The 26,645-nt window shown below is 38.7% G+C and overlaps 1 protein-coding gene across 6 annotated transcripts in view; it reads right to left on the minus strand.

Moving 5' to 3' along the window:
- Positions 1 to 25,031, minus strand: part of impg1b (interphotoreceptor matrix proteoglycan 1b) — a 34,193-nt gene extending 9,162 nt beyond the window's left edge. For 2 of the 6 annotated variants that reach the window (XM_047345520.1, XM_047345517.1), the window contains exons 1-12: positions 24,304 to 25,024; positions 16,416 to 16,631; positions 15,182 to 15,348; positions 15,037 to 15,065; positions 13,583 to 13,617; positions 13,457 to 13,503; positions 13,227 to 13,373; positions 12,207 to 12,265; positions 8,939 to 9,141; positions 8,548 to 8,862; positions 5,460 to 6,064; positions 5,007 to 5,096 (exon numbers count right to left, since the gene is read on the minus strand). In XM_047345520.1, coding sequence (XP_047201476.1) covers positions 5,007 to 5,096; positions 5,460 to 6,064; positions 8,548 to 8,862; positions 8,939 to 9,141; positions 12,207 to 12,265; positions 13,227 to 13,373; positions 13,457 to 13,503; positions 13,583 to 13,617; positions 15,037 to 15,065; positions 15,182 to 15,348; positions 16,416 to 16,631; positions 24,304 to 24,370 — 1,980 coding nt within the window. In that variant the 5' untranslated portion in view covers positions 24,371 to 25,024. Of the gene's footprint in view, positions 1 to 5,006; positions 5,097 to 5,459; positions 6,065 to 8,547; positions 8,863 to 8,938; positions 9,142 to 12,206; positions 12,266 to 13,226; positions 13,374 to 13,456; positions 13,504 to 13,582; positions 13,618 to 15,036; positions 15,066 to 15,181; positions 15,349 to 16,415; positions 16,632 to 24,303 lie in introns of all 6 variants that reach the window. The other 4 variants (XR_007035107.1, XM_047345518.1, XM_047345516.1 and 1 more) reach the window with 4 other exon arrangements.
- Between the last annotated feature and the right edge of the window lie 1,614 nt (positions 25,032 to 26,645).

Consider the following 26,645-nt stretch of genomic DNA (forward strand, 5'->3'; position numbering starts at 1 on the left):
AACTACAACCACAGCCATAACTGCATGCTTTAAAACAAATTTACACATGTATCTACTGGTTCTTCTTTTAAAACCAAAGTGCAACGCCCTCTTGCAGATGTCACTGAAGTGTCACAAGGAATATTAAACCCGCTAAACATGTTTAGATTGGATGTAAAAAAAAAACACATTCTGAACTCCATGTCCATTTTTTGGGTTGCATCACAAACCAGTAGGTACAGGAGTAATCCAAGCTATCATGGGTCAATAATACATACATATACACTCACCGGCCACTTTATTAGGTACACCTTGCTTGTACCGGGTTGGACCCCCTTTTGCCTTCAGAACTGCCTTAATCCTTCGTGGCATAGATTCAACAAGGTACTGGAAACATTCCTCAGAGAGTTTGGTCCATATTGACATAATACCATCACACATGCTGCAGATTTGTCGGGTGCATCCATGATGTGAATCTCCCGTTCCACCACATCCCAAAGGTGCTCTATTGGATTGAGATCTGGTGACTGTGGAGGCCATTTGAGTCAAGTGAACTCATTGTCATGTTCAAGAAACCAGTCTGAGATGATCCCTGCTTTATGACATGGCGCGTTATCCTGCTGGAAGTAACCATCAGAAGATGGGTACACTGTGGTCATAAAGGGATGGACATGGTCAGCAACAATACTCAGGTAGGCTGTGTTGTTGACACGATGCTCAGTTGGTACTAAGGGGCCCAAAGTGGGCCAAGAAAATATCCCCCACACCATTACACCACTACCAGTATGAACCGTTGATACAAGGCAGGATGGATCCATGCTTTCATGTTGTTGATGCCAAATTCTGACCCGACCATCCGAATGTCTCAGCAGAAATTGAGACTCATCAGACCAGGCAACGTTTTTCCAATCTTCTATTGTCCAATTTTGGTGAGCCTGTGTGAATTATAGCCTTAGTTTCCTGTTCTTAGCTGACAGGAGTGGCACCCGGTGTGGTCTTCTGCTGCTGTAGCCCATCCGCCTCAAGGTTCGACGTGTTGTGTGTTCAGAGATGCTCTTCTGTCTGGCCAGTCTGGCCATTCTCCTCTGACCTCTGGCATCAACAAGGCATTTGTGCCCACAGAACTGCCGCTCACTGGATATTTTCTCTTTTTCGGACCATTCACTGTAAACCCTAGAGAAGGTAGCGCGTGAAAATCCCAGTAGATCAGCAGTTTCCGAAATACTCAGACCAGCCCGTCTGGCACCAACAACCACGCCACGTTCAGAGTCACTTAAATCACCTTTCTTCCCCATTCTGATGCTCGGTTTGAACTACAGCAGATCGTCCTGACCATGTCTACATGCCTAAATGCATCGAGTTGCTGCCATGTGATTGGCTGATTAGAAATTTGCGCTAACGAGCAGTTGGACAAGTGTACTTAATAAAGTGGTTGATGAGTGTATGTACACACAGATGTGTGGACAGCAATCAATATACAGGGGCACATATGTGCTCCAACAGTCAGGAAAGAATTCAGTGTCCATTTAAATGGGCTGATTAACATGTTGGATATTCAGCAGTTCTTAATGGTGACTTGTGTGATCCAGTTTATTTCTAAACCAACTTGGATATTTAGGATAAATAAGAGCAAGCCCATTTAAAGGAAAATATGTTGGCAACTCCTAAGGTATCACCAACAATTGATAAAGAGCTGTAAATACTTACCAAATTAAATATCTGAACTATGGTTTTGCCAGGAAGCTAAATTAATTAGTTAACATGCAAATCCAAGGTTTGGGCAACCACAAAACATTGGAGATGGAGTGTTGCTTTTATCAGTTAATTGCAGCTTCCTGTTCTTCTTAAAATACTTTCCTGTCTCTTTATGTTGTGCTCTCCTATGCAGAGGAGACATGAATAACTCTGAACAGGTATATATAAAATCAAATTAGCTCATCGCATCAGTGAAAGTTCATGATCAAACATTTCAAGATCTACAAACTACATGTCTTCCTGGAAATCTCCTAAATCATTTTCTCTTCTCCATGCTATCACAACCATGTCTCAATCAATCAATCAATCAATCAATCAATCAATCGGCAACCACCTATTCCACTTTGCTTCAATGCATCTGGTCACTTTAAAGATAAGGCTGAATGGTGATGAATGTATGCTAACCACACCTGCTAACCAAAACCTAATGAAGATTTTCAAATAAATAAAAAAAACAATTATACAGAATTTTGACAAAAGCCTAGAAACTAACAAAATAACTGACCTTTTCAAAATCAAAAGGGACTTGACAATTTTTATTCCATTTTCTATGATACATTCAGGTATAATTCATGCAGATGTCCACATAAACACAAGTGCCATCACACTAAGAAGATTGAAACCAGTATTAGCACTCAGCGTGTGGGTTGAAGGAGCTGATGAGAACCCCTTTAAGCTACTTACTCCACTTCACAAACCAAAGACTAATAAAGGAAAAAGTCTCATGACCTCAATGTACAAACTAACACTGTTTTAGCAATGCAAAAAGCACACAGCAGCATGACATTAAAGCCTGTTAACAAACAGTATTATTTATTATTCTATTCCATTTATGTTTTTATCTATTTCATATTTAAGGCAGCATACATTCAAACACTGTAACATCGTAACAGATGTGAAACTAACTTCCCTAATTGGTCCTCCACTGCATACTGTATTTTTGTCCACATAAGAACAAAAACAAACTCCACAGATGAATATGCATCACATTTACATTGTATGCCATCATTTAGCAGACGGGTTTGTCAAAACCAACTAACAAGCAACATTCAGTCTAACATTTTAAAGCAATGTATATTTGCTAGTGCCACAATATGATACATAGCAACTTGATGCAGCAGATCTATTTTAAAATAATTTAGAAAAAAATACTAGTACTAGCATTCAAAATTATAAAATAATAAATAATTTTGCTACGTATGTAGCACACAGAGCGAAAAGAGAGGGGAACAAGCATGCTGAAATTATTTTACTGAATGTTACTTCCCGGAGGGCTTTTCTTAAAACTGCTGGTTTTCAAACCAAGATTTTCTAGGAAAGTCAGAGGAAAGTGCTCAGTAGTTTCCATGAAGTTATCCCAAAAGTAACCAGAAATGTCTATAAAGGCTTCCTGAAAATAAAGAAAGAAAGAAAATAAATTTTGAGAAAATAGTCAATCTGTTTGGTGACAGTTCTGCAGGATTCACCTTTACTTCCAGGAGGGGTATTAGTAAGCTCAATGGAAGTAACCAGTAAGGTTCAGAAAAGTAATTTTTTCAGAAAGGAACCAAGTAAATCTAGGGAAACTGGTACCCACTTTCCAAGTTCCAGAAAAAATGCATGAAAGTATTATGTTTTAAGAAAGTAAGTTTCCGGGGAGGTACCCAGCATATTCTGGGAAAATACCTAATACATTCTAGGAAAGTGTGCTTTGGAAGATACCTGGAAAAGTTCCAGGGAACTTTCCAGTTACTTCTGTAAACTTTCTGGGAAGGACCTTGAAGAATCGGAATGGATATTATGTTCTAAAAACATAACCAGTAAGTTTTTGGGGAAATCTCATAACAGATTTCTGGAAAGTTCTGAAAATTAATCTCAAAGTTTAAGTAAAGCAATCTCTAAGATCTGGAAAAGCATGGGCTATTTTATGAGGTGCTACTGAAAACTGTAAGATTGACATTCTGCAGGTTACACAGGACCACAACCAAGAAGAATGGGAAAAATCACTTTTATTCTTGCTACAGGTTGGTGCACCACACCTTGCAGGTCATGCTAGTTTCTGTGATTAGCCAATTTTATTCAGCATTAAAGAAGTTTTGTTTTATTATTTTGGTAATACTTTTAACTTTTTATACTTTCTTCACACTACGTCAGATGAGCAAAGCTGATACCATCCAGGCATGGAGACTCTGCAGAGGTTTGACGGGTCAAACAGAACCATCGCCTTTTACATGTTTGTTAGGATTTAAAGCTTAACTAAAGTTGTGTTTCACATATTCTCAAACTCACCTGCTTTCTGTAGTGTAACAAAAGCACAGTTCATGTTGAAACTGACTAGAAGATGGCAGAAGATACAGAATCAAATGTTGTTCAAACAGCTTGTTTAGAGGTCAACAACATTGCACAAGCTAACCAGTCACTGGCTGAGCAAGAAAGCAAATACTTATTTCCTTCAAGCTATTTCCTTTTATAATTTAAATCTGCCCCTATACTGCTGCCCCATTCTTGTGCTAATTTTTCCTCTTAACAATTACTTTCTTTTGTCACTATATACTAGATATGCTTTTTGTGCACTTTTCATTGTTTTCCATAACAAGAGCTTCCATGCTAACAACTATAACATTGCAGGTCTGCTGAATTGGTTATTTGTGACTTCAGCAATCTAGAAATGAAAACATCTTACAGAACAGCAACATTGCTGCAAACAAAAATGTGAAAGCTCAATAATTTTGCAAACCAGAGTCCTATGTTCAGAGTTTATCCAGTTTATCAACAATTTCAGTGTTGCAGATTTATTGTTATGTAAAAGTCCTGCATGCCTGATTTATCCTGTTTGGCTTTATAACCTCAAATCCCTCAATGCCTTTTGTCAACTTCAGAAAAAAAATCACTCACACAAAAAAAGACAGATTTTACAAAAGCCTGTTGTTTTCTAAATAATCACAGAAGCGTCATACAAGTAAAGACTAGCACATGAGCAGTACAAACTGAATGTTAGTGAAATATTTTATGGACAGCCTTTAAAAAAAAAAAGCAAAACTTAACTCAAATGATTAAGGCAAAATGCACAAGACAAGATGGTTAATATGAGAAATACAGTAAAGAATACCAGGCATCTACAGCATAAAGAAAGCAAAGCTTAGAAATTTGGGAATGTTATGAAGTTCAGGTCCTTTTGGTTTTACATACTGCATATTGGACATGGTTAGTAAACAAAGTGAAAGGTGGTGCTCTCGCTCTATGAGAAAGAGAAGAAGTTCCAATATGGAAAAAATAATCGTATAAAAAGATACCGGTATGGAGGCTAAGGTTGTCTGTCTCCCCAGCCCAGATTTACTGGAAGCTCCAGGGTTTGGCTGGTTTCTGGACCCAAAGTGCTGTGTCTAAGTAAAACAGAACAATTTCACCAGAAATGTTTCACCACCGTTGACACAGTGGTTCCTCTGAAACAAAAGTGTTAGCATACTGCAGGTTTTTGATTTAAAGCCATATAACGACGTCTAAAATACTTAGAAAAATAAAATTTAACAGTAAAAATGTGTCAGAATTTAGGCTTAGCAATGTGTCAGAACTTTAATCAAGCAACTTCTTAGATGTTTTTCTTCTACAATAATGTCAAGAAGTGATGCAATAAATATTCCACAACTGTACCTTGTTTATTATAGTTTAGCCTGGTGTTAAACTATAAAGTAGAACAATGAAGCATGCAGAAGCATTATATCTAACACAAAGGCTTGTGTACCTACCAGTTCAAGAAAGGTATTCTCCAGTGACTTATACTCTGGGGAGCTCTTGTTGAACAGGTCATCAGTAAACATCATGTTAGTGACCCTCAAGCTAAAGAAAACCACCAACTCTTTGCTCTTCTCCACAGCTGTCATCAGAGGTGTGTTGGCATGTCTCACGGCAGGCGGGGCTGTAGAGCCATATGGACCTTCATCAGACTCTGAGGCGAATCCACTACCACTCTCCTCTTCCTCTAGGTCTGTTAGTCCCACTCCTTCTGTGGCGTTTGAATTATCTCCAGGAAGTGTTACGGCCACTGGGGTCACTCCACTGTGTTCTCCGCTCAGGTCATACCTAACATCTCGAGCTTCACCTCTATCCACCGGGGATGGTAAATGCTGCACATCTGATTCAGGTTCACTGCCCTGGATGGCATCCTCACCAGATGAAAAGATGGAAAGTGGGTCAGCTGGCTCCGTGGTATCTGTGTCCTGAACTGTGGGAGCTGTAGACTGTGGTGGGTCAAGGTTAACTTTAAGAGGGGCATCAGTTTGATCTCCTCCAGGCTGGGAGCTTGAAGTTCCAACTGGATGTTCTGTGCTGTCCACATACACCAGCTCTGGATCTGGTGAAGTGAAACATAACAGGTTCACAAATGCATTAATGTTATGTTCAAGCTGCCTGCATGTTGCTCATTCGTTCCTGGGTTGTGGGTCCTCAGATTTGTAAAACAAGAATTTTGTGCAACTTTCCTCTCATTTTAAATAAATAGGAGTCCAAATTTGTCTCAGACACAGGAATATATCCTCGCTCAAGTTCCAGTTTAATTTCTCAAATTGCCCTTGTGAGTGCTTGTTGATTTTTGCCTGTAGTAGAAAAAACACTGGAGAAACTAAGGACCGTTTGTCTTAACATTTTCACATATCTAAATCTTTTTAAATAGATACCTATTAAAATCTAATGTGTAGTAATCTGTTTCACTTCAGTTCAGTGTTTCTAAAGTTTAAAAATTGATTTATAGGTATATTTGTTAACAAACATTTATTTTTTTACAAATAAAGGTTTTATTAAAATCAAGAATTGGATGCTGCTTATCAGATATCAGTTAAAGTTGTTATCAACTGAACATGAAATAAACAATAAATGCTGCTTTAGGGTGAAACTGATGGATGATTTCTTTTTTTCTTTGCTTTTGTTTTTTGTTGCCCCCAGACCATACCACCCTGGACAGAGAGCCTCACACTCTCATCCAAAGCCAACAATTATGACATTCATGCTGATGAGTAGGGCGTGTAAAGAGGTGAGCAGGACTGCAAGTTTTTCTGTCTTTTATTTAAAATATATATATAAATGCTCAGATGTCCACACTGTGTAATTAAGTTTTAAAATAAATCTCTGTTAAACATCCAGCTTCACCACGCAGGCAGCTCATTTATTAAACAAGGCAACCTACTCTTTAATCTTAATCCACCACTTGGTGCAGACTATATTATATAAACACTGCACAGTGGGATACTTAAACTGCTATAGTTTTATATTGGAATTATTTTTCTTAAAAAGGACATCTGTAGATGCGTCATAAGTTTTTTACACATTTCTATAAAGTTTGGATCAAAGCAGTGAAGGTAGAAAAATGTTGCTGTGATTTGAAAGGTTTCTGTGCAGCACCACATGACTTTGTGATGATTTGACTTGTGTTCCACTTGCTGCCTGTTGAAGAGGCATTTCCAAAGGCAGAGATACCACCGAGTCCAATCATGCTGTCATTTCTATTTCCTGGGTGAATCAGGCTTGAATTTTGATGCTGTAATTGTATTTGATTGTTTGTTTTTTTACAAACTCTGAGTCTGTGTGTCCCTTTCAGCTACAGTAAAAGAAATATATGAAATGATTACTGTCAGATGTTCAGGAGCTGGGATCATTAAAAAGGAAACTCATGTATGTACTTTATTTTTATCCTTAAAGTGCTTCCTGCAAGGTGTAAAATACTTTGTCTCAAATAATATAATACCCCTAAAATTTTAAACTATAAAAAACGTCCTTTGTTCTTATTTGCCCTCGGATAATTCAACGTAATTTTTCCTTTTAGATCTTTGTTTTAATTGTGTACCCGGTTTAGGGTCTCTGCAGCGTCTTAAAAAGTTATAAATGTCTTCAATTTATTTATCTTAATTATAGACCTCAGAAGGTTTTGAAAATGTCCAGATTTTTCATGACTGGTCATATTTCTTTCCATATTTATTTTTTGCTATCTAGTTTTTGAATGTACTGTCAGCAATCACTTGCTGTGTTGTTGTTCTCCTGCCTAAGGGTATAGGTGGTAATACACTGTGTCCAAGCTACAAGGCTCACGGGGGAAGGTACCAAGCAGCCTGTGAAAGAAATGGGCCCATAGAACTGCCTTATCGTTGTTTCTTTAGAGAAAACAAAGCATTCTTGTTACACTATTCAGCCCCAGCTCCCTCAAGATTAGTAATATTTATTTCAATTTCAGTCTTCATTAAAACCTGTTGCCAGTAACCATTACGGTGCTTGCTGTATAGTCCCTTAAGAGTAGAACGTGTTAACATTTTAGTGCAAAAGCATGTGGTTGATTGACTGACATCTGAGAGTTAAGAAAAACCCTATGACAAGTTACCAAAGACACATTTAACTTAAGATACTAAGTCAGTTGAGTAGAAGTTATTGAGTAAGTTATTTTCAGGTTTCAGATTTAAATCCTAATGATCTTATAAAGGTGTCAGTTCAACGTGGGTAAACTTACAAAAACCTTGCTGCTTTCCTGCAGCTGGTAGTAGTTTAGATGTTTTTATCCAACTCCTTCAGTAATGCTGCAGATCCGCAGCCAGCAGCTCAGTCTGCTTATTCACCATCATCAGAATCGAAACACAGGGTCTACACAACGATTTCTGAGTGGTTTTCATTTCCAGTGATCTTCCAGTTTTCAATCAATAGCTTTAAATGGAGTCCACACCACAGTGTAGTGGGTGGATAATCAATGAAGGTTTAAATTTTTAAACTTGGCTCTCCTTGACATCCTGCTTTATAAGCTGAATTTACCAGTAGAAGGGTTATTGTCTGTCACCTGCTCCTCAGAGTCTTACTCACCTCCATCTTTCAGTGGTGTCTCCTCTTCCTCTCTCACCTCTTCTGTGGGCTTTTCTTCTGCAGCTGCCATTGAAGAAGTCCTAACAGTAAAGCTAGAACTGGTCTTTGGGAGGATAGAGGGGATAAAAGGCACAGAGGTTTGTGTTTTTGGTTTAACAGTGCCTGAATTTTCCAGCTTGTTTTGTAACACTTCCACAGTGAGGAATAAACTTTGGGTGGGTGTGTTGACATCTTCTGATTCTTGGGTGGACTCTGCTGATGGGGCTGTGTCAATGGAGTCCATGCTGAGCTCCACAACTGGATAAACTGTGGTCACTGAGAAAGACAAATGCAGCTAGAAACCATAACTCTAATATCTGACATTTCATTGTACTCAGATAATTATGATTACCAGCCTCAAAGTTGAGTGTCTGAATGTCCAGCAGCAATGTTGGCTCCTGATTTAAGGCCTTTACGATGATGTGCCTCAGTTTAGGAGCATTCGCATCTCCATTTGTCTCTTTGCCATGTTCCTTCTCCAAACTCTCCGAGTCATCATTTAGCTCTGTTTCTCCATTAAAGATCACAGCATAGCGCACAGAGAGATCTTCTGATCTAATCAACACAAAACAATCCAATCAGAAATCCTCAAAACAGTCTGAATGGCTCCCTGTTAAGTCCAGAATAGAATTTAAAATTCTCCTCCTCACATATAAAGCCCTTAATGATCTAGCTCCATCATACATCAGAGATTTGATTGTTCCATACGTTCCTAACAGAGCACTTCGTTCTCAGACTGCAGGTTTACTGGTGGTTCCTAGAGTCTCTAGAAGTAGAATGGGAGGCAGATCCTTTAGTTATCAGGCTCCTCTCCTGTGGAACCAGCTCCCAGTTTTAGTCCGTGAGGCAGACACCCTGTCTACTTTTAAGGCTAGGCTTAAAACTTTCCTTTTTGATAAAGCTTATAGTTAGACTGGCTTAGGCTATCTTCCTTATTTTTTACCTCCGCCTCCCTCACTGTTGGTTGGAGTAAGGGGGAGTCAGGTTTGGCCTAAACCGGCTCAGTTATGGTTGAGGTGCAAACACACCCTCCATTTCTGCTACCTGTATGACCCCCTCTCTTTTCCAATGGTTATAATCAGTCTGACAGAGAGAGGTATCCCAATCCTTGTGGTTTTTTTGTATAACAATGACCATCAGTGGGCTCTAGATGGACAAACTCTCTACTTTTAAGGTTAGGGTTAAAACTTTCCTTTTTGATAAAGCTTATAGTTAGAGTGGCTTAGGTTATCCTGAGCTACCTCTGTAGTTATGCTGCTATAGGCTTAGGCTGCCGGAGGACATATTGACCACTTTTACCCTCTTCGCTACATTCTCACACTACTCTCTAATTCTGCATTATTTGCTGTTATTTCAGCTTTTAACTTTATGTTCTCTCTCTTTTCTCTTCCTAGAAGCTACATCTGGCCTGCCTCAGTATCTACCTGTGACACCTTTCTGGAGAGGGGAATCGTCCAAGCTTCTGCTGGCAACAACTTAATGCTCACCTTCTACAGATGATCCACATGGCCGTGTCTTTTAGTGTTTAACCCTTTCTCTCTCCTAGACATGGAAATTGACTGAGCTTTTACTATGACTAATTATATGTGCTCTCTTTCAGACTCTAACCTTTATCTGTTCTTTCTTTGTAGGTGAAACGACTAAAGGAGCTACATTCATTAACATTTACTTTTCCTTCCCATAGAAAGTACTCCTGGATCAGTGCTTCTTTGTTCTCTTTGTGTCTCTGCTCTGTTCTCTCAAACCCCCAGTCGGTCGTGGCAGATGGCCGCTAACACTGAGCCTGGTTCTGGTTCTGCTGGAGGTTTCTTCCTGTTAAAAGGGAGTTTTTCCTCTCCACTGTCGCTACATGCATGCTCAGTATGAGGGATTGCTGCAAAGTCAACGCCAGTGACTGTCCACTGTCTCTACATGCTCATCCGGGAGGAGTGAATGCTGCAAGTCCCTGACTGGATGCAATCTGCTGGGTTTCCTTAGATAGAAAAACGTTTTAACCAATTTGAATAAATAACTGAAGGATTCATTGGAATGTATGTACCTGACTTGAAATCTGTAAGATTTGATTGAATTGACTATGTGAAGTGCCTTGAGATGACGTGTTGTGAATTGGCGCTCAAAGCACAGCATTAAAATTACAAGTCAAGGAAAACATTTGCTAAAGGTTTGACTTGCTTACAGTTACCTGAAACTGCATTCAAATATGTTACAGCCTGGATTATCAACAAGTTATTTCAAACAAGAGAGCGAAAATAGCCAGCCTTAGCCTAGCACTTCAATTACCTGCTTCATTAGGAGCAAGACAAGTTATTTAAAGACTTTAGCTGTATGTCTCATTTCAAATATATCTTTATAAACCAAAGAACAGCAGCCGAGATAAAGCATCTATTGCTTACAGGAAATACAGAGACTGCAGAGCTCAGAATGTCAATGGTGTGAGAGTTAAGTGGCAGACTATTACAGTGCTAATGTAAACCATATAGTATGTCATTTACTGCACTTAAAGGGACTAAGGGCTAAGTCCTACTGTATATGTGGCATTGATTTTAATCAAGTTTCAAACAGGAACCTAATACCATCAAGTGCTAGACAAAGTAACCTCAGTATTTAGTTCTATCCTTAGCAGAAAAAGGCAATATCTGTTCAATTATTTCTATGATGTAACAGATCTTTTTGCCAATAAACCTTACACTGTTTGGAAGTCGGCTTATGTCCTCTTAAACTGTGCCATATTTATAAAGAAAATGCAGTTGAGTATTTGAGATGCACCTATGAAAACTTGCCAAATCTTCTCTTTCAATGCCAAACAACTTTTGGTGGAAGCATTGTAATGATGTGGGGTGGCATCTGCCTTGCTAGAAGAACAAAGTCCATCATCATTGGTGGCAATCTCAATAAAGGTAGAGATCAAAAAGAGACTCTGCAGCCAGTAGCAACCGCAGTCATTAGCAGGAGTTGTTCAACAAAGAATATTTAAATCTACAACAGCTTCTACAATAAAACATACTGGAGGTATTGGGATGATAGAGGACAGATCAATAAATAATCTACCCAACAGAAATGTCCTTATGTTTTGTGTTAAGTTTGATCTTTACTTTAAGCCCAAAGGAGTTTTGTGAAAATAACATGCACAAATCTAACAGAATTCTTCTGAGAATTGACATACTCTATCTAAACAATCATGTTAATAATAATTTTTCAAATGGGAGTAATAATTCTGGCCTTCCTTTGCTGCTGGTTGAGTAAAACCTGGGTGGACTGCGACAAAATGAGTTTTTTGGAATCTGTGATCTCTCTGCTTATAGCAGACATGCTGGTCGAGTGTGTAGAAGCCGTGTGGTGACCAGCTGAGACAAATCTCTGCGGTTACGTCATTTTGTGGAGTTTGTTTATTTTCTGATTCAACTGCCTTTAGTTTTAACTGTTTTTGGTGTTTATAGAAATGGTTTATATCAGTTTTTAGCCAAGATTCTACTATTTCTGTGAATACCACATATGTTTATGTTTAACCAATGGAACTTGGAGTAAAGAAAGTAGAAGAAAACAAAAGTTAAATTCTGCCCCCAATACGTTGGGTTGGGTTTAAGAGGTTTAATTGTTTCTAAAACATTCACTTAACTCACCGAAATCCAAGAACACGTATTTCTTTGAATCCTGGAACCTTTTCAAACACATGAACCATCTAAAAGATAAGAAACAATTTGAGAATTAAAACATGTAAAAGGTGTTACATCTCCACTTTGAGAGTTTGAATCATCTTACAGGTGAATTTTCATACTTATAATTATATGCAAAGTTGATTTATATTAGTAAGTCATTTCAAAAAATGAAGCTCATATCTAAAAGTTTCCTTCCAGACAGGGTGATATATTTGAAGTACTTATTTCTGTTAATTGTGATATTTGTGGCTCACAGCTAATGAAAAACTAAAAATCAGTTCCATGGAAAATTAAAATATTAAATAAAACCAATAAAAAATCTTATTTGTCAAATTAAATTTCTTTGAAAGGAGAACTAAACCTTTTCCTTTCTCCCTCCAGTAGAGCAAGGCAGGGGAAGTATTATGCTGATCGGGTGTGTTTCAGTAAACAATTGCTTTTGGAAGCCCTGACTGGACCTCAATCTCAGTCAGGGCTTCCAAAACAGAAAATGACTCCAAGCTCACAGCCAAGAAAATACAGAATCAACTAGAAGCTGGACTCAAACCAAACTATACATCCCTGAAAAGACTTGAATAAAAATCTATGTCTTATCTGTCATGTCAGTTATATAGGAAGAGTGAAAGAAGCAGCAGAGATAAATGGTAAATAAATCAATAGTCCTGATTTTCTGTCATTAAAAGTTCATCTGAGAGGGTTTATTCTACAGTAATCATTTCCTTCATAGTCAGCAATCATTTATATGCACTCAATGGGTGCTCTTACTTTAGACCCCAAGGTTGCACTGAAGCTGTTAAATCAATCAGGGGGACATTTACACCTAACACTACAATAAAATCTGGCATTTCCATCCTGCCTTGTTATTCAACACTCCCTTCGAGAGCTGGCGTTGCTGCTGAAGGGGACCACAGGCTGATGGTGTTTGCATAAAGGTGAAGACAACAGCTCAGAGTGCTGACATTTGCTGCAGGCGTGTAATCTCACCTTGTCTCTGAGCTCTCTGCTGATGTTGTCGTACTGCGGAGCCTCAGAGTTGCTAAGCAGTTCACTGTATGTCGGGTCTGAGATGGTGATGCTAAACTCAACAATGTATTCCTCATAGTTCTCTTTAATCAGGTTGGGGTCTTTAACCTGGGGGGCAAAAAGCTACAAACTGTTAGATTCCATCTGTAGTGTAGGTATTTCTGACACAAGATGAGTTCTAGTGAATTTACCTCATCAGTTTCCACTGGAAGCAGAATTGGAGGAGGAGTCCATGAGCCTGAAACAAAAAGATTTTCACTGAAGAATTGTGACATAGATCTACTGAAATGTTTTCAGTGAACAAAGGTAGGACTTACATTCACTGTGTGGATCTTCAGTTGCTGCAACAAACCTTCAGGAAAATAAAAGATTCCTTTTAAGTGCTCAGTAATTAGTGTGCGCAAACACAGATTTGACTTTTCACCTGCAATAACTGCTTTCCTACAGGTATTCTAAATCTAAACCCAACAACTTCTCTCCTGTGCAAATGGTGTCCCAGAACTTACAAGATGATAAAAAAGTATCTAATTATGAAAGTAGCTCCAGCCAGGAGAGGTATTTTATCTAAGATGAAAGTCTGTTGACAGTTTTGGTCTCTCTGGTGTCAAAAGGTTTGTATTAAAAAACAATTAAAATCCAATTTTTACTTTAGCTGTGTAACATGACATAGCCCACACATTGTCCATGGTCCATTTCTGATTGGCTGACTAGAACCTCCTGATTGAGTGAGTCCAGGGATGAATCAGTAACACAGAACCAGACAACCCACAGAGAAGCTTTGCTGGATAAGTAAGAAGAGATGCCTAATTAACCTTAAGATTATGCTGTAATAAATATTTTCCAGATGTGTTCAGCATCACTTCATAACAAAGCATCATCCACTTCCAAATCCAGAGTAACCACAAGACACTCAAAAGTAGGTGCCAGAAGAGAGTAGCATAGACTATGTTTTACAGACATACAGCAGACAGAAACACTGTTGGGGCCAAAGCTAACAGTCCTTTGGGAGACGAAGGTCACAGAACCCCCCAGAATAGAAACACAAGTTGATTCTGCATAAATAAAGGCCCATTTGACCAGAATGATGCACTCTTTCCTGTTCCAACCCCTGAAGTTCTGGCACTGGAAGCTGACAGATCAAAACTGGTTTTGTATTCCTTACATTTCTCCTAAACGTTTTCTTCTCAGATTGATATAAGTTTTATAATTAAACATTTTCAAAGCAGTTTTGCTTATAGTTGATAGACCTGCAGTAGTATCTTGAACATTGGACTTCCTTGTGATAAGTCTTCCCCTTTAAGGCTGTAGCAATAGTTGTAGAGTAGAATTAGCATTAGCATATCTGTTCTTTCAATTTGTCTGTTTATGTTGTTTTCTTCTTGCTGAAATAAATCATTAGTGAACAGATGTGCCTTAATTACCAGTTCCATGTTGTTCTTTAAAAAATATTATTTAATTGACATTCAATTAAAATGATCACCTGCCTTGCCGGATGGTGGTGCTGATTGTATGGCAGCCCCACTTCTGTCAGTCTGACCCAGGGCAGCTGTAGCTGCAATGTAGTCTACCGCTGTCAGTGTGTGAATGAGTGAATGAATGATGGGGGAGTAAAGCTCTTTGGAGTCCTTGGACTTGATAAAGCGCTTTTTCATGCCATTTACCATTTACTATCCTTCAGACTGACTTTTAATTATGAGACTAATTTAGTTATATGCAGTAACATAGTGTGTTACTGTAGATCATCTAATATTCAAAAGGTTGATGCACATACCCTTCGCTTTTAGCCTGCTCTGCTACTCTCTGAAAATAAAGAAAACAAAATACAATCTGTAACAGTTTTATTTTAGCATCCAAAGATCAACCAGCTGTGATGAAATGTCAACTTTGTAGGGCTGCTGGGAGTCTGCATTGCTCACTCTGGCCATCATGTCCAGATGCTCCTGAGAGCTGCTGAAGTTTTGGGCCAGCTCGTCCATGCAGAGGTTTTCATGCTGGCAGGTGTTCACCCAGGCTCTGTACTCCTCTGGGCTTGGGACTCTGTCCAAGAAGATCCTGAATGCTTCCCAGATTGCTTCCTGACAAACTGAGGATAAACGTCCAGCATTAGAATGAAGAATGCTTCACAAACACACCTTTTCCAGGGTCACAAGTGCCACAGTTAAACAAATAAATTAAGCATCAATAGTTAAATTAAAGTATTAAAAGTAACTCAGGAGTGACAATATAAATAATGTGAGTATTTCAATACGTTAATATACGAATATGATAATATAATTGACATGTGATTTCTTTTTTTTTTCAGATCAATTCAAAAAGTAAAACTCATACAGATTATTACACAGTGTTATATTTCTATTCATTTTGCTTACTGTTGATGAAAATCCAAAACTCTGTTTGTCAGAAAGTAGTTAGATTAAGTAACTTTGCTTAGCAAAACTATGTAACATCTATAATAAAATTTTGACATGTAGAAATAAAACTCTAACGATGTGGAGACAGACTTTATTTTTGAGTTTACTCCCAGCTTATATTTACTGTGTAAAAATTCCAAATCATTTATAGATGTGTTGAATCACATTTGGTGGGCCGTGCCAGCTACAGCACCACTTGATGCTGAACTGTAGATTTACCACTTGTTGATTATATTTTAGTGAATATTAAAATCATTGGAACAGAGACCACTAAAGTGACCACAGGTTCCATATGCTCCATGCATGTTAAAGAGAAACACATTGTTCAATATTCTAAAGCCTGTGGGAAATGTATTCTGCTACAAACCCATTACTAAAGTGATGCTATTACCTCTAATAGAACAGTTTAATCTGTCTCATCTTAAAATGACACACCACAGCAGATGCTGAGGATGACTCTGATAACAAACCATGTGCAACAGTCAGAAAGCCATTTAATGCTCCTAAAACACCCACGAAGCAGCACTGTTAGACAGAGATGTTTGTGCATACTATCAATATTTCATGTGACTCTGTCCAATTTTTCAGCAATTTTATTTGTAATGCCTTTCAGGCCTATACTCAACTTTGACTCAGTAAGATGTTTTATAATGTTTTTTTCAAGCAGCTGGTGTTTAAATGTATAAGCCTAGTCATGATTTGACATAATAGCTCCTTATAACAATCAAACTACATCTACCTCTGAGTTTATAATAGGCCCGGTGGCTGTCAATGACGGTTTTCATCGTGTCCTGGGGACACACTTTGACGCCTGTTGTGTGGAGCGTGGACCTCTTCACCCGCCGTCCATCCTGCTCGGCTCGGACATTGGTCTCATGCCTGATAGGTCGAGAAGCTTCTAAAAAGTATCGGTACCTTACATCCCTGAGCCCAGAAAAGTTTATGTCATGGAGTTCTGCAGAAGGAGAGATAAATGAAGAAGCTAGAATGATTCAGCAAACACTGAATAATTACAGCAAACATGATTACCTTTTTAGAATTATTAGTGGTTATAAATTTGTACAGACTGTCATGTTTAAACCAGTTATTTGTGGATTATTGGTATAATGACCAAAGTGAAGTAATGTACTGCATGCAATTAAGTGTTGGTCGTTGGAAGAAATTCTTTTTGCCTTTTTTAAAATGATTTTATAAACTTGAATGGCGATTTCTTATTCATGTTTTTCATCAAATTTAGTTCACTCATTATAACCTATAGATTTAAAAATGTCTAAATACAACAGCTACACAAAATCAGGGTTTCTAATTATTTCATGATCACATAGATTATAAATGATCCTGAATGATATGAATGATCCTGTCTTGATGAAACAGGATTTGTTTGGTTCTCATGACTGTGCATGGAGAACCAAAACAACAGCTTTGTTTTCAAATTACTTCTGACACCTGAGATCAGGAGTTTCTGCACCAGAACATTGTGGTTTCTTTAAAGCATTACAAAACCAGAACAGGATCTCATGTAATCTCATTTAATCTAAGGCAATTTTATCTCTGAGAATGTCTCTACTTGTTTTTAAGTTGTAAAAAAAATCTGCTTTGAGATGTTTAAAATGTGACTTTTACCATTAGGTCAGAGTGATTCCAGTACTAAAGGACTTTACTACTGTAGTCACTACAATAGTGATGTACCAGTCAGGCATAACATTATGACCACCTGCCTAATACTGTGGTGGTCCCCCTTCAGCTGCCAACATCCCTGACCTGTCCAGCTATGGAGTCCACTAGACCCTTAAAGGTGGATTTTGGTATCTTGCACCAAGATGTTACATGTACAAGTAACATCCACATGGATGGCAGAACCCAAGGTTTCGTAGCAGAATGCTGCCTAAAGCATCAAAGTGTACATGTGGCCACTTCTGTAAAAGAAAACCTGATTCATCAGATCAGGCCACCTTCTCCAATTGCTCCATGTTCCAGTTCCGACCCCATGCACCCACTGTTGACAGTGGACATTGGTCTGCATAGGCATCTTGACTGGTCAGCAGCCATACAGATTAACAAGAATCTTGTAAGGTTGACTCAGAGGCTGCAATGACTGGCAAGGAGGCTCGGGAGGGTGACCAACAGGTGGCTTGGAGGCTTGAAGCTCTGAGGGCTGATTATGGGCTAGAAAAGATAGTATTAGAGGCGGGTTGTCTTATACCCCCCGTCAAGAATTAGGGAACTGTCACTGGGATAGGCAGGTCTTCCTCAACCCCCGCTGGGATTAAAAGTGAGACAGACGGATACTGAGGCCAGGGTTTTGGGGGGTGGGGGGTGGAGTTTGGTTGTTAGGGGGGATTTGAAATGCGGCTGGGGGTCTGAAACCTGGAGGATAGGACAATTGCTGTGACAAGGCATGGTCTGGAGAAGATGTTGCTGCTGCAGATCCTTTTGATCATGATGCTGCTAATAATGATGAAGGTGATGGTGGGGCAGGGATGATGATGAAGATGATGATCATCATCATCATCATTGCTTTGGACAAGATGAAGGAGTTCATTTATCAGATAACAAAACCTGACAAGCAAGAAAGGGTTGGGAATCATGATGCAGATGGCGCGTCGAGAGGAGATGATACCGGAGTTGGTGCTGGAGCTGAAAGTGCAGCAGGCGGTGCCAGAGATAATGGCTGCTGCTCTGGGAAAGATGGCTGCTGCTACTACTGTGCGTATAGGGGATGGCAGCATGACACCAGCTAGACCCTTCTGGAGAGTGCAAAGCAGAAAGCCAGATGTGTCCCCAGTAGAGGAACTGTGGATCCTGATCATCTCAAGTTCAAGGCATGTTTTAGCCGTCTCCTGGCTTGTGGTCAGATTCTTTGATCATGTGTTGCTGAATGAAGGCCGACTGCCTGTGTTGATTGAATAAAGTCGAAAAAACATACAAAACTCAGGGAACAGAGGTATAAAAGGTATCTAGGAAAAAACACAAATTAACCGGGAGCATAACAGGCATAACAACAAGGATAGTAATAAAAATATTAACGGGGGGGGGGGGTTAGTTATTACTGAGTTGGAACCCGATGGCTAATTAACAGATGCAGTGCAGCTACTTATAATTTTATGACCAGGATGACTAAGGAAGGTGACAATATGCAAACAAACACAGGGGAAAAATTAAAATGTCTTAAAATGATAGCAAAAAAAAAGCAACAAAGCATCTCAGGAACATGTATTACAGGAATACATGAAGGAAATAAAAGACATTCCTCAAGAGAAATCTTTTACCAAAACAAAACAGGGAACGCAAACAGAACCCAAACCAACACATTAACAAAAGTAGAGAAAATGACCACAAAATGAACATAAAATACGAAACCAAAGTCCTAAAGGTCTGACAGACAGAATCATAAAAAAACTGATGCCTCGAGATTTCTTCCAAAACTGCATTTAAACACAGCTGCTCTACACTTCCAGTCATGTCAAAACATAGGTATGTCTGTAAATCAGTAAAAAACAATTGGGGCTGTACATTTCAAGACCTGTGCTTTGCTTTAAATTGAGAAAAGTGCATTTGTGGCAGTGAACAGGACAAAAAACTTAAATCACAGGAGTGAGTATTAATAAATTAACCTTTGTCTGTCTTGTTAGCATCAGGAACGGGTCAGCCAAGGCTCACTATCTCTAAGGAGTATTTAATTTGGTCCGCAGTTAATCCAGCAAAGTGACTTATGGCATTTGTTCAGCAGTGTTAGTCTCAGTTTTCTGCTGCCTCCTTTGTGAATTCTTTTTAACAGCATTCGGCTTTGAGGTGAAAGGTATACTCTATAAACTGAATGCTACAGCAGGTCTAATTGTGGCCTAAGCACCACACATAAATCCTTTGTGCGTGTGTTTGATTTTGCACCTCTTTAAGGGACAAAACCAGTTATAAGGTTTTAGTTGCACTGCCATTTGAGATGGTCTGAGGAGTGGAAATTTAGTAGTTTGTGATTGGAAGAATCAGAATCAGAATCAGAATCAGAAAAGCTTTATTGCCAAGTACGTTTTTGGACATACAAGGAATTTGATTTGGCGTAGTCGGTGCAATACAGTACAAATTAAACAGTATAAACATATCTACAAGAAGTTAAGCTTCAATGTGGAAAAATCTAAGGATGTGCAAATAAAAAGGAATATGCAACAGTTTGTTTCAGTGTGAAAAAACGGTTGCTGGGAAATTTGACTAGTTTTGCATTTCAGATTAAATAGAGCAGGGAAAATAAACTTTGAACATGTTAATATGTTTCTCAGTTGAAAAAATATTTAAACTTTTGCATTCTATGCCTTGCTTTGTTTTTAATAGTTTATGCATATTGTGATATTTTATTGTTTTATGCGAACTATCTCTGAATTTTATTGTTGTGCACTTTAGTCAATGTATGTTTTTTTTAAATCTGCTATATAAATAACTTTGACCCTGACCTTGATATGTCTGATTTGCCCTATTTACATAAAATTTACACCTAAGGTCTGGTTTAACCCAAGTTCTCCAAACAATCAAAGAAAGTAACACAACTGACTGAGGGATTCAACATTGAATACATGATTAAAAGGTGCAAAAACATATTAAAAGCCAGAAAAAGTAGCTGAAATCAGTTAGTGTTTAAATATCAATCCTGCCCCCTATTTAGTTATGTATATGCAAATGAGGATATAATTGATGGATTATAAAATGGTTTCTTAGTACCAAGTTATCACACAAGAAGCATCTTATTTTGGGTAAAAGCAAGAAGCGCTCTCAAGTTCTTTGCAACCAAATTGATGCATAACATGCTCATGGCATTGGGTATAGATGCATTTCTAAATTTCTGAATGTTCCAGTGAGTACCTTGGAGCTATAAACCAGCCATGGCCAGGTGTTCTTCACAAGATTTCCAACAGAGAAATCTAAGAATAATCAGAGGAGTTATTCAAGCACCCCTTGCAGAGAGCTTTAGAAAGACCTGGAATTAGTTGGGATTACTTCTGTTGCAGGGTTTCTGTGAAAACAATAAGTAATGCACACAACTGGTCACCTGGCTTCATTTCAAATGAAGTCAGGTGATTAGACAGGAAATAAGCAGAGAGAGAAGGGAGGGATAATTGCAGGGTCCCAGGGTCAGGAACTGATGACTGCATTAAGGACCATCAGCTTCTGTATTTCAGGGCTCATCTCTACCACTTCAACATGGGACACCCCGCAAAAGGCTTTTCTACGAAGCATTAAATAAATTCCTGTAAGCATGTTCTTTAGAAATATATTTTGCTGAGTAAAACATTGAAGTGTTCAATCCTCGAAACCTGAGATGGTCCTCACACATAGACATATGTGATGTTCAGAAGAAGGTCCAGCAGAGACTGTACTTCCTGAGGCAACTCAAAAAGTACAACCTTCCACAGAAGCTGCTGGTCATTTTCTACACTGCCATCATTCAATCTGTCCTGTCTTCGTCCATCTCAGTGTGGTCTGGGTCCACAAAACAGGACAGGTCCAGACTGCAACAAACAATCAGGTCTACAGAGAGAATCATCAGGGCTGACCTTCCCTCTATCCAGGACTTATACAGGTCTAGGGTCAGGAAAAGGGCAGCTAACATCTCTGGAGTCCCCACACACCCTGCACACAAACTGTTTAGGCTTTTACATTCAGGTGGCGCTAGAGAGCGCTGTCTGCTAAATCCAGCTGCCACAGAGACAGTTTCTTCCTCCAGGCGGTTTCTCTGATGAACACTTGACAGTCAGAGCTCCAGAACAGCACCATGCATACCTGGACTGATCTCACATTAAAGAAAAATTTTAAAAATCATCACTGAGAGCAAAGTGTACCAGAGTCACATTCCTTGTTTGTCTGTACAAACTTAGCATTAAAGCTGATTCTGATTCTTATTTTTCCTGCTGTGGGTCAATTTATACGATTATAATCTGAGAGGTGCCGAGGAACAGACTAAACTTCAGATTAAATGAGTTACAAAAACTACCTTGTTTACCTTTAAAAGCTCCCTCAGAATGTCTCAACACAGTCATTTTACAGCATAATACCAGCGTGTGGTTCCCAAATCTGTGGAACAGCCAGCCTATTGAATACATCTATTTCAGATGAAAGGCCCTTATTGTGATGCCAGCTGGCAAATCTTCCAGGACTTCTTAAGACAATAAGCCAGGATTTATGAGCCCCAAAACACAGACTGTGGAGTTCACTGGACCCAAATAACAAACTATGATCTTTCCTGGATTAGGAAACTGAGGCTAAAGACAAACAAAAGAAACAAGTGAGCTTAAATAATATAATTACTCCACTGTCACAATTGTGTTTGCCACAGAGCTGGCAGCTTAAGATGCTGGATTTCACCAGACATGAACAGGGAAGTCAGCTTCAAAAATGTTCTAGATGTGAGGGTTTCTACCCAGGAGACTGTCCTTCCAAACACAAAACTTACACTGACATGTTTTCTGCTTCAGATCAGCTCTTTATTGTAATATAGATAAAGATGCTGAGAGTCGGGCTTGGTCATGTCTTGTCAACCAATCAATGATCAGTTATTTCATACAAGTGTCTTTTAGCTTTTGCTTTTGTAACGTTTAGTGACTCGATGCAATCAACTCTCCACTGTCGCCACATGCTTGTGCAGGAGAAGGGATTGCTGCAAGGTCAATGAGTTGAAGCAACTGGCTTTTATCAGCTGCGTTATAAACTGAGTTTAACTGCACTGTATTAGGACTGAGTTGGAATACAGGTAACTGAACTTTAATATTTTTCTTCAAAACAATAATGAGCTGTTTTAATTATTGATTTGTAATTATCATTTGTTAATTAAACTGAATTTAGACTGAAGGCCATTTCTGTCTTTTCATTTACATTTTGGTCTGCTGGTGGATTTCTGGAGCCGCCGATGACTTCATCACACCAACCTGCAAACCAACCTACAAATAAAAAGGCATATTATTTTTGTTTGCATTATCCCTTTATTCCGCCAACTCAGCTTTCACTTTAACATGGCAACATAGTGGCAACATATAACGCTTTTATCTTTGCTTCTTTATTTATCTTCTAACTATTTGACTGTCCTTTTTATATTGTATATAATGACCGCAACTATTTCCTGTTCACGTTTTTTCTATAATCTTAATCTGCTACATTCTGTGTGATCCCTACATTCAGATTCTCCACCGGTATTTATTTTATTTATTATATATATTTATTTGTCTCTCTTTGTGTTTGTCTCCATTTGTTCATGTTTTTGGGTTGAGGAGAAATATTTTAATCTCTGTATCGTGTAAAATGATTAATAATTGACATTTTGCAGTCTAAGTAAACATATTTTAGATATAGGGGCTCTAATAATTTTAAAGTGGCATACTAAAGCTGAAAGCTATAACAGAATTTCAGTAGTTTTATTCAGTTTATTACGTTTTAAAGGCAGAATCTTTATATTTAGGTAAAAAAAACGTTTTTTAACCACTTCGTAGTCTGTTTGTTTCCTTCTCTAAATAAATAAATTAATCTTATCTTTCATGCTATCCTAAATAAATAAAACTTTTTAAATCCCAGTTCATTTTAAATATTAATATACTAAGACCATATGGCCAGAGGGGTAAGTGGGAGGGCCAGCAAATTTATAGTGGTGGCCATTGCCTTCTAGATAAACCTAATTAAGGTGTTTTTGTTGCCCAAACCAGTGCAAACTGTAAAAAAGGGGCAAGGAAATAATAACAGAAAAAAGGAATTTGGAAATGATCTTTTCATTTTAATTCCCTGACATTCTTTACCTGCATCAAATATGGCCACAGACAAAGTGTCGGGGTAACAACACCAGAGGAAACCATAATTGTTTATGAACACCTGGAGTAAAAGAGGGTTTAGGAATTTATCTAGATAGTTAAAAATCTATTACATATTGATTAGGTTTGAAATCAGTTGCATTTTGTTCATTGTTTAAAGCAAGGAAGTCATTTCCGCCTGTTTAATGACGGTCAACTGAGTCCCTTCAACAAATCCTTCCAAAATATTTTTTCAGGTTTAAGGTGGCCTGATTTTTTTTAGCGCGGTAAATGTTTTGTGAAGAGTCACTCCAGGAATTTTAAACAGCTTCTTTGGGCTCTCTAAGCTGGTAAGGCCACATGCACGGACACGAGGCACTGCACAGGAGGAGGGAGTGTTTTGTGGACATTAATGCCTGAAAAAGGCCCCACAAGAGAATTACAAGCCAGAAAAGATTAGCGTCCTGCAACAGTGAGAACAAAATGGCTTTTGTTTCCTTCAGGATAATGAGCTCACCCGGGGCACATCATACTGAGCGAGAGCACATTTTTCTCTGCTAAAATTCTGTTCTCCATCTTAGTGAACACCTCTCGTGTCAGTTTGATTTGCAGAAAATGTCAATGACCTTAAAAAATGATTGCGAGATGTTTGACATTTGCTTGACGTCCGAAAAAATCAAATAACTTCCAAAGACTGAGCTGACATTTTCCATTCGGGATGTTTACCTACTGTTTTATTGACACAAACACACCTGAACTGGACAAGCTCTGGATTTTTAAAGCAGCTGTCCTGCAACCACATACGTCCTACACCTGCTGTTTCACCACTACAAATATCCAACTAAGAGTTCCTGTCCTTCTACTTACCTTTGATTTGACTTGCCTGGAGAGTAAACAGACACAAGGTGAGAAATACTCCTGACTTCAGAAGCATGATTGGCTAAATTATGTCTCATTCACTTCCAAAGTGATCATGTGTGAAGACAGGGTACCAAGCTACAGAAAAATCCAGAATCTCATGATGTCAAGTCCATTAGGAGATGGTGTCTATCCTGTCAAGCTGCTGACAGGGTGAAGCCTGGACCAAACAAGGCAGCTCTGTTCCTGTATTTGTGCTTCAGCTCTTGTTCCCCAGTGCAGTTCCTTGACTAGCCGCAGACAGCAGAACCGGCAGCAGGGATGGATGGAGCAGTAGGTGCAAGCGAGGGAGGAGATGTAAAGGACGGGTGTCAGGGTACGAAGAGAAATTTGGCTCTGGAGTTTCCTTCGGCGGTGCCAGTGTGCCAACAGTGACGAGGTGAAAAAAAAAAAAACAGCAGGCTCCGTTTTGAGTCTAATCTCTTTACCTTCTTGTTGCTGCTCGTAATCCCTGCGTGCCCACGTGGCTGTTTGGCCTCATCCTGTTAGTTACCTTCTGGACCCTCATCTGTCTTTTCAACAAACTTGTTTTCCAACAGAAGCACTTTTGTTCATCAAATGTGACTGCTTTTGTTTTTTATTACTGCAAGCCAATTGGCCCCAAAGCAAACATTACCCATGATTCTTTAATCTTTGGGTTTTAAACATTCTCTAATAAAATTCTTAATCTTTCTTAGTTTTTTTTTTTTTTGCTTGTTTCTTCTTCAAAATCAGCTAATTAACTTAATTCCTTTTTCTTCTGCCGGATTGTGTCCCTTGCTCTGCCAGTAATTCAATTATTTTGCTGTTGAAGGCATTGCTCTACATATAAAAAGGACTATTTTTCAGAGATGTTGCCATGACATCTGCTGGTGTTGATCCACTGTGTTTGCTAAAGTCCAAAGTTAACTCCATCTAATGGGACATTTTAGAGCACTTCGTGATTCCCTCTTTATGGAAATGCTGGTTTCATTTCCCAGCGGGACTTGGCATCTTTCCACACAGCCAAACGTACCACAAGCTGGTTCAATGATCATGCTCTTACTTTGATGAACTGGTCAGCAAACTGGTCTGAGCTGAACCCGATAGAGAATGTATGGAGTATTGTCAAGAGGAAGATGAGAGACACCAGAGCCAACAATGCAGATGACCTGAAGGCTGTTATCAAAGCAACCTGGGCTTTCTGAACACCTCAGCAGACTCACTGGCTACAAAAGAAGTTATAATCAACCACTGCCCGCCCATTTGGGGAGGGGTTTACCTCTTGAATATTAGATAAAGATGAACATTGCAGAGTTTGAAACCATCTAAAGTTGCTATAGATTCCTGGTAAAGATCTATAAGAAATTCTGTATCTACAAGATAATTATGCTAAGAAACTGCACATAATGTAATTGGTTTAAAAAAGCAGTTTTGTTATTATTAATAATGAAAATATTTATTCAAGGTAAAGGACAATAGCTCAGATAAACCTACAAAATGTGAACTGTTTGATAAACTAAGTGACTGCAATTAGACTGAAAATGTTGACAAAAAAAGCAACTGTGCATCAATACCAGTTCCCAGCTATTCCCCTATTTAATGTGAAATTTATCATTCTGCACATATCAACCATTAGGTAAATCCTGTGAAACATCCACCAACTATAATATCAACAAAGTTTCTTAAATGCAGTGAAGCTACCATAAAATGCACAAAAACCAGAGATGAAAACATGTTTGACAAAGTTGTGTCGTACACACGTTAAACGTGTCCCTGCTCCAAAACACCTGAATCAAATGTCTGATTTATCTTTTCAGCCAATCACAGAAGTCTGCCAATGACTTGATTCAAGGGTGTAATAGCAAGGAAATATGTAAAACTCACAGGAAACGAACCTTCAAGGATCGTGTAATAAAATGTATTCTTCCGACATCTTTGGCCAAAGTGAGAAATTTTGTTAACAAGCAAGAATCAGAAATCTCATTAATAATTTTTAATTAACCTCCATCAGCCTCCATCAGTGCCATCCAGCCAGCATCACACAACATTTACTTGTTTCTTACTTTTCAGATTATTATGTTGTTCATTTTATAAACTTATCATCTCTGCCGGACTGGTTGGCCCAATCACTCCAATGAAGACCAAGTATGCTCACCATGTGCTGGTCTAAATCAGGGGTGTCCAGCTGTGGCCCTTAGAATAATTTTGTACCACTGTAAAATGGTGCAAATCTGGCCCCCCAGCAGAGGCCGATCATGCAAACTGACACTTTTTTGTAATCTCATAGTGTGACATTTTTACAGACAAACTAAACACTTGTTAGGTGCAAC

Source organism: Girardinichthys multiradiatus, chromosome 19 (assembly GCF_021462225.1).
Source record: "Girardinichthys multiradiatus isolate DD_20200921_A chromosome 19, DD_fGirMul_XY1, whole genome shotgun sequence".
NCBI lineage: Eukaryota > Metazoa > Chordata > Actinopteri > Cyprinodontiformes > Goodeidae > Girardinichthys > Girardinichthys multiradiatus.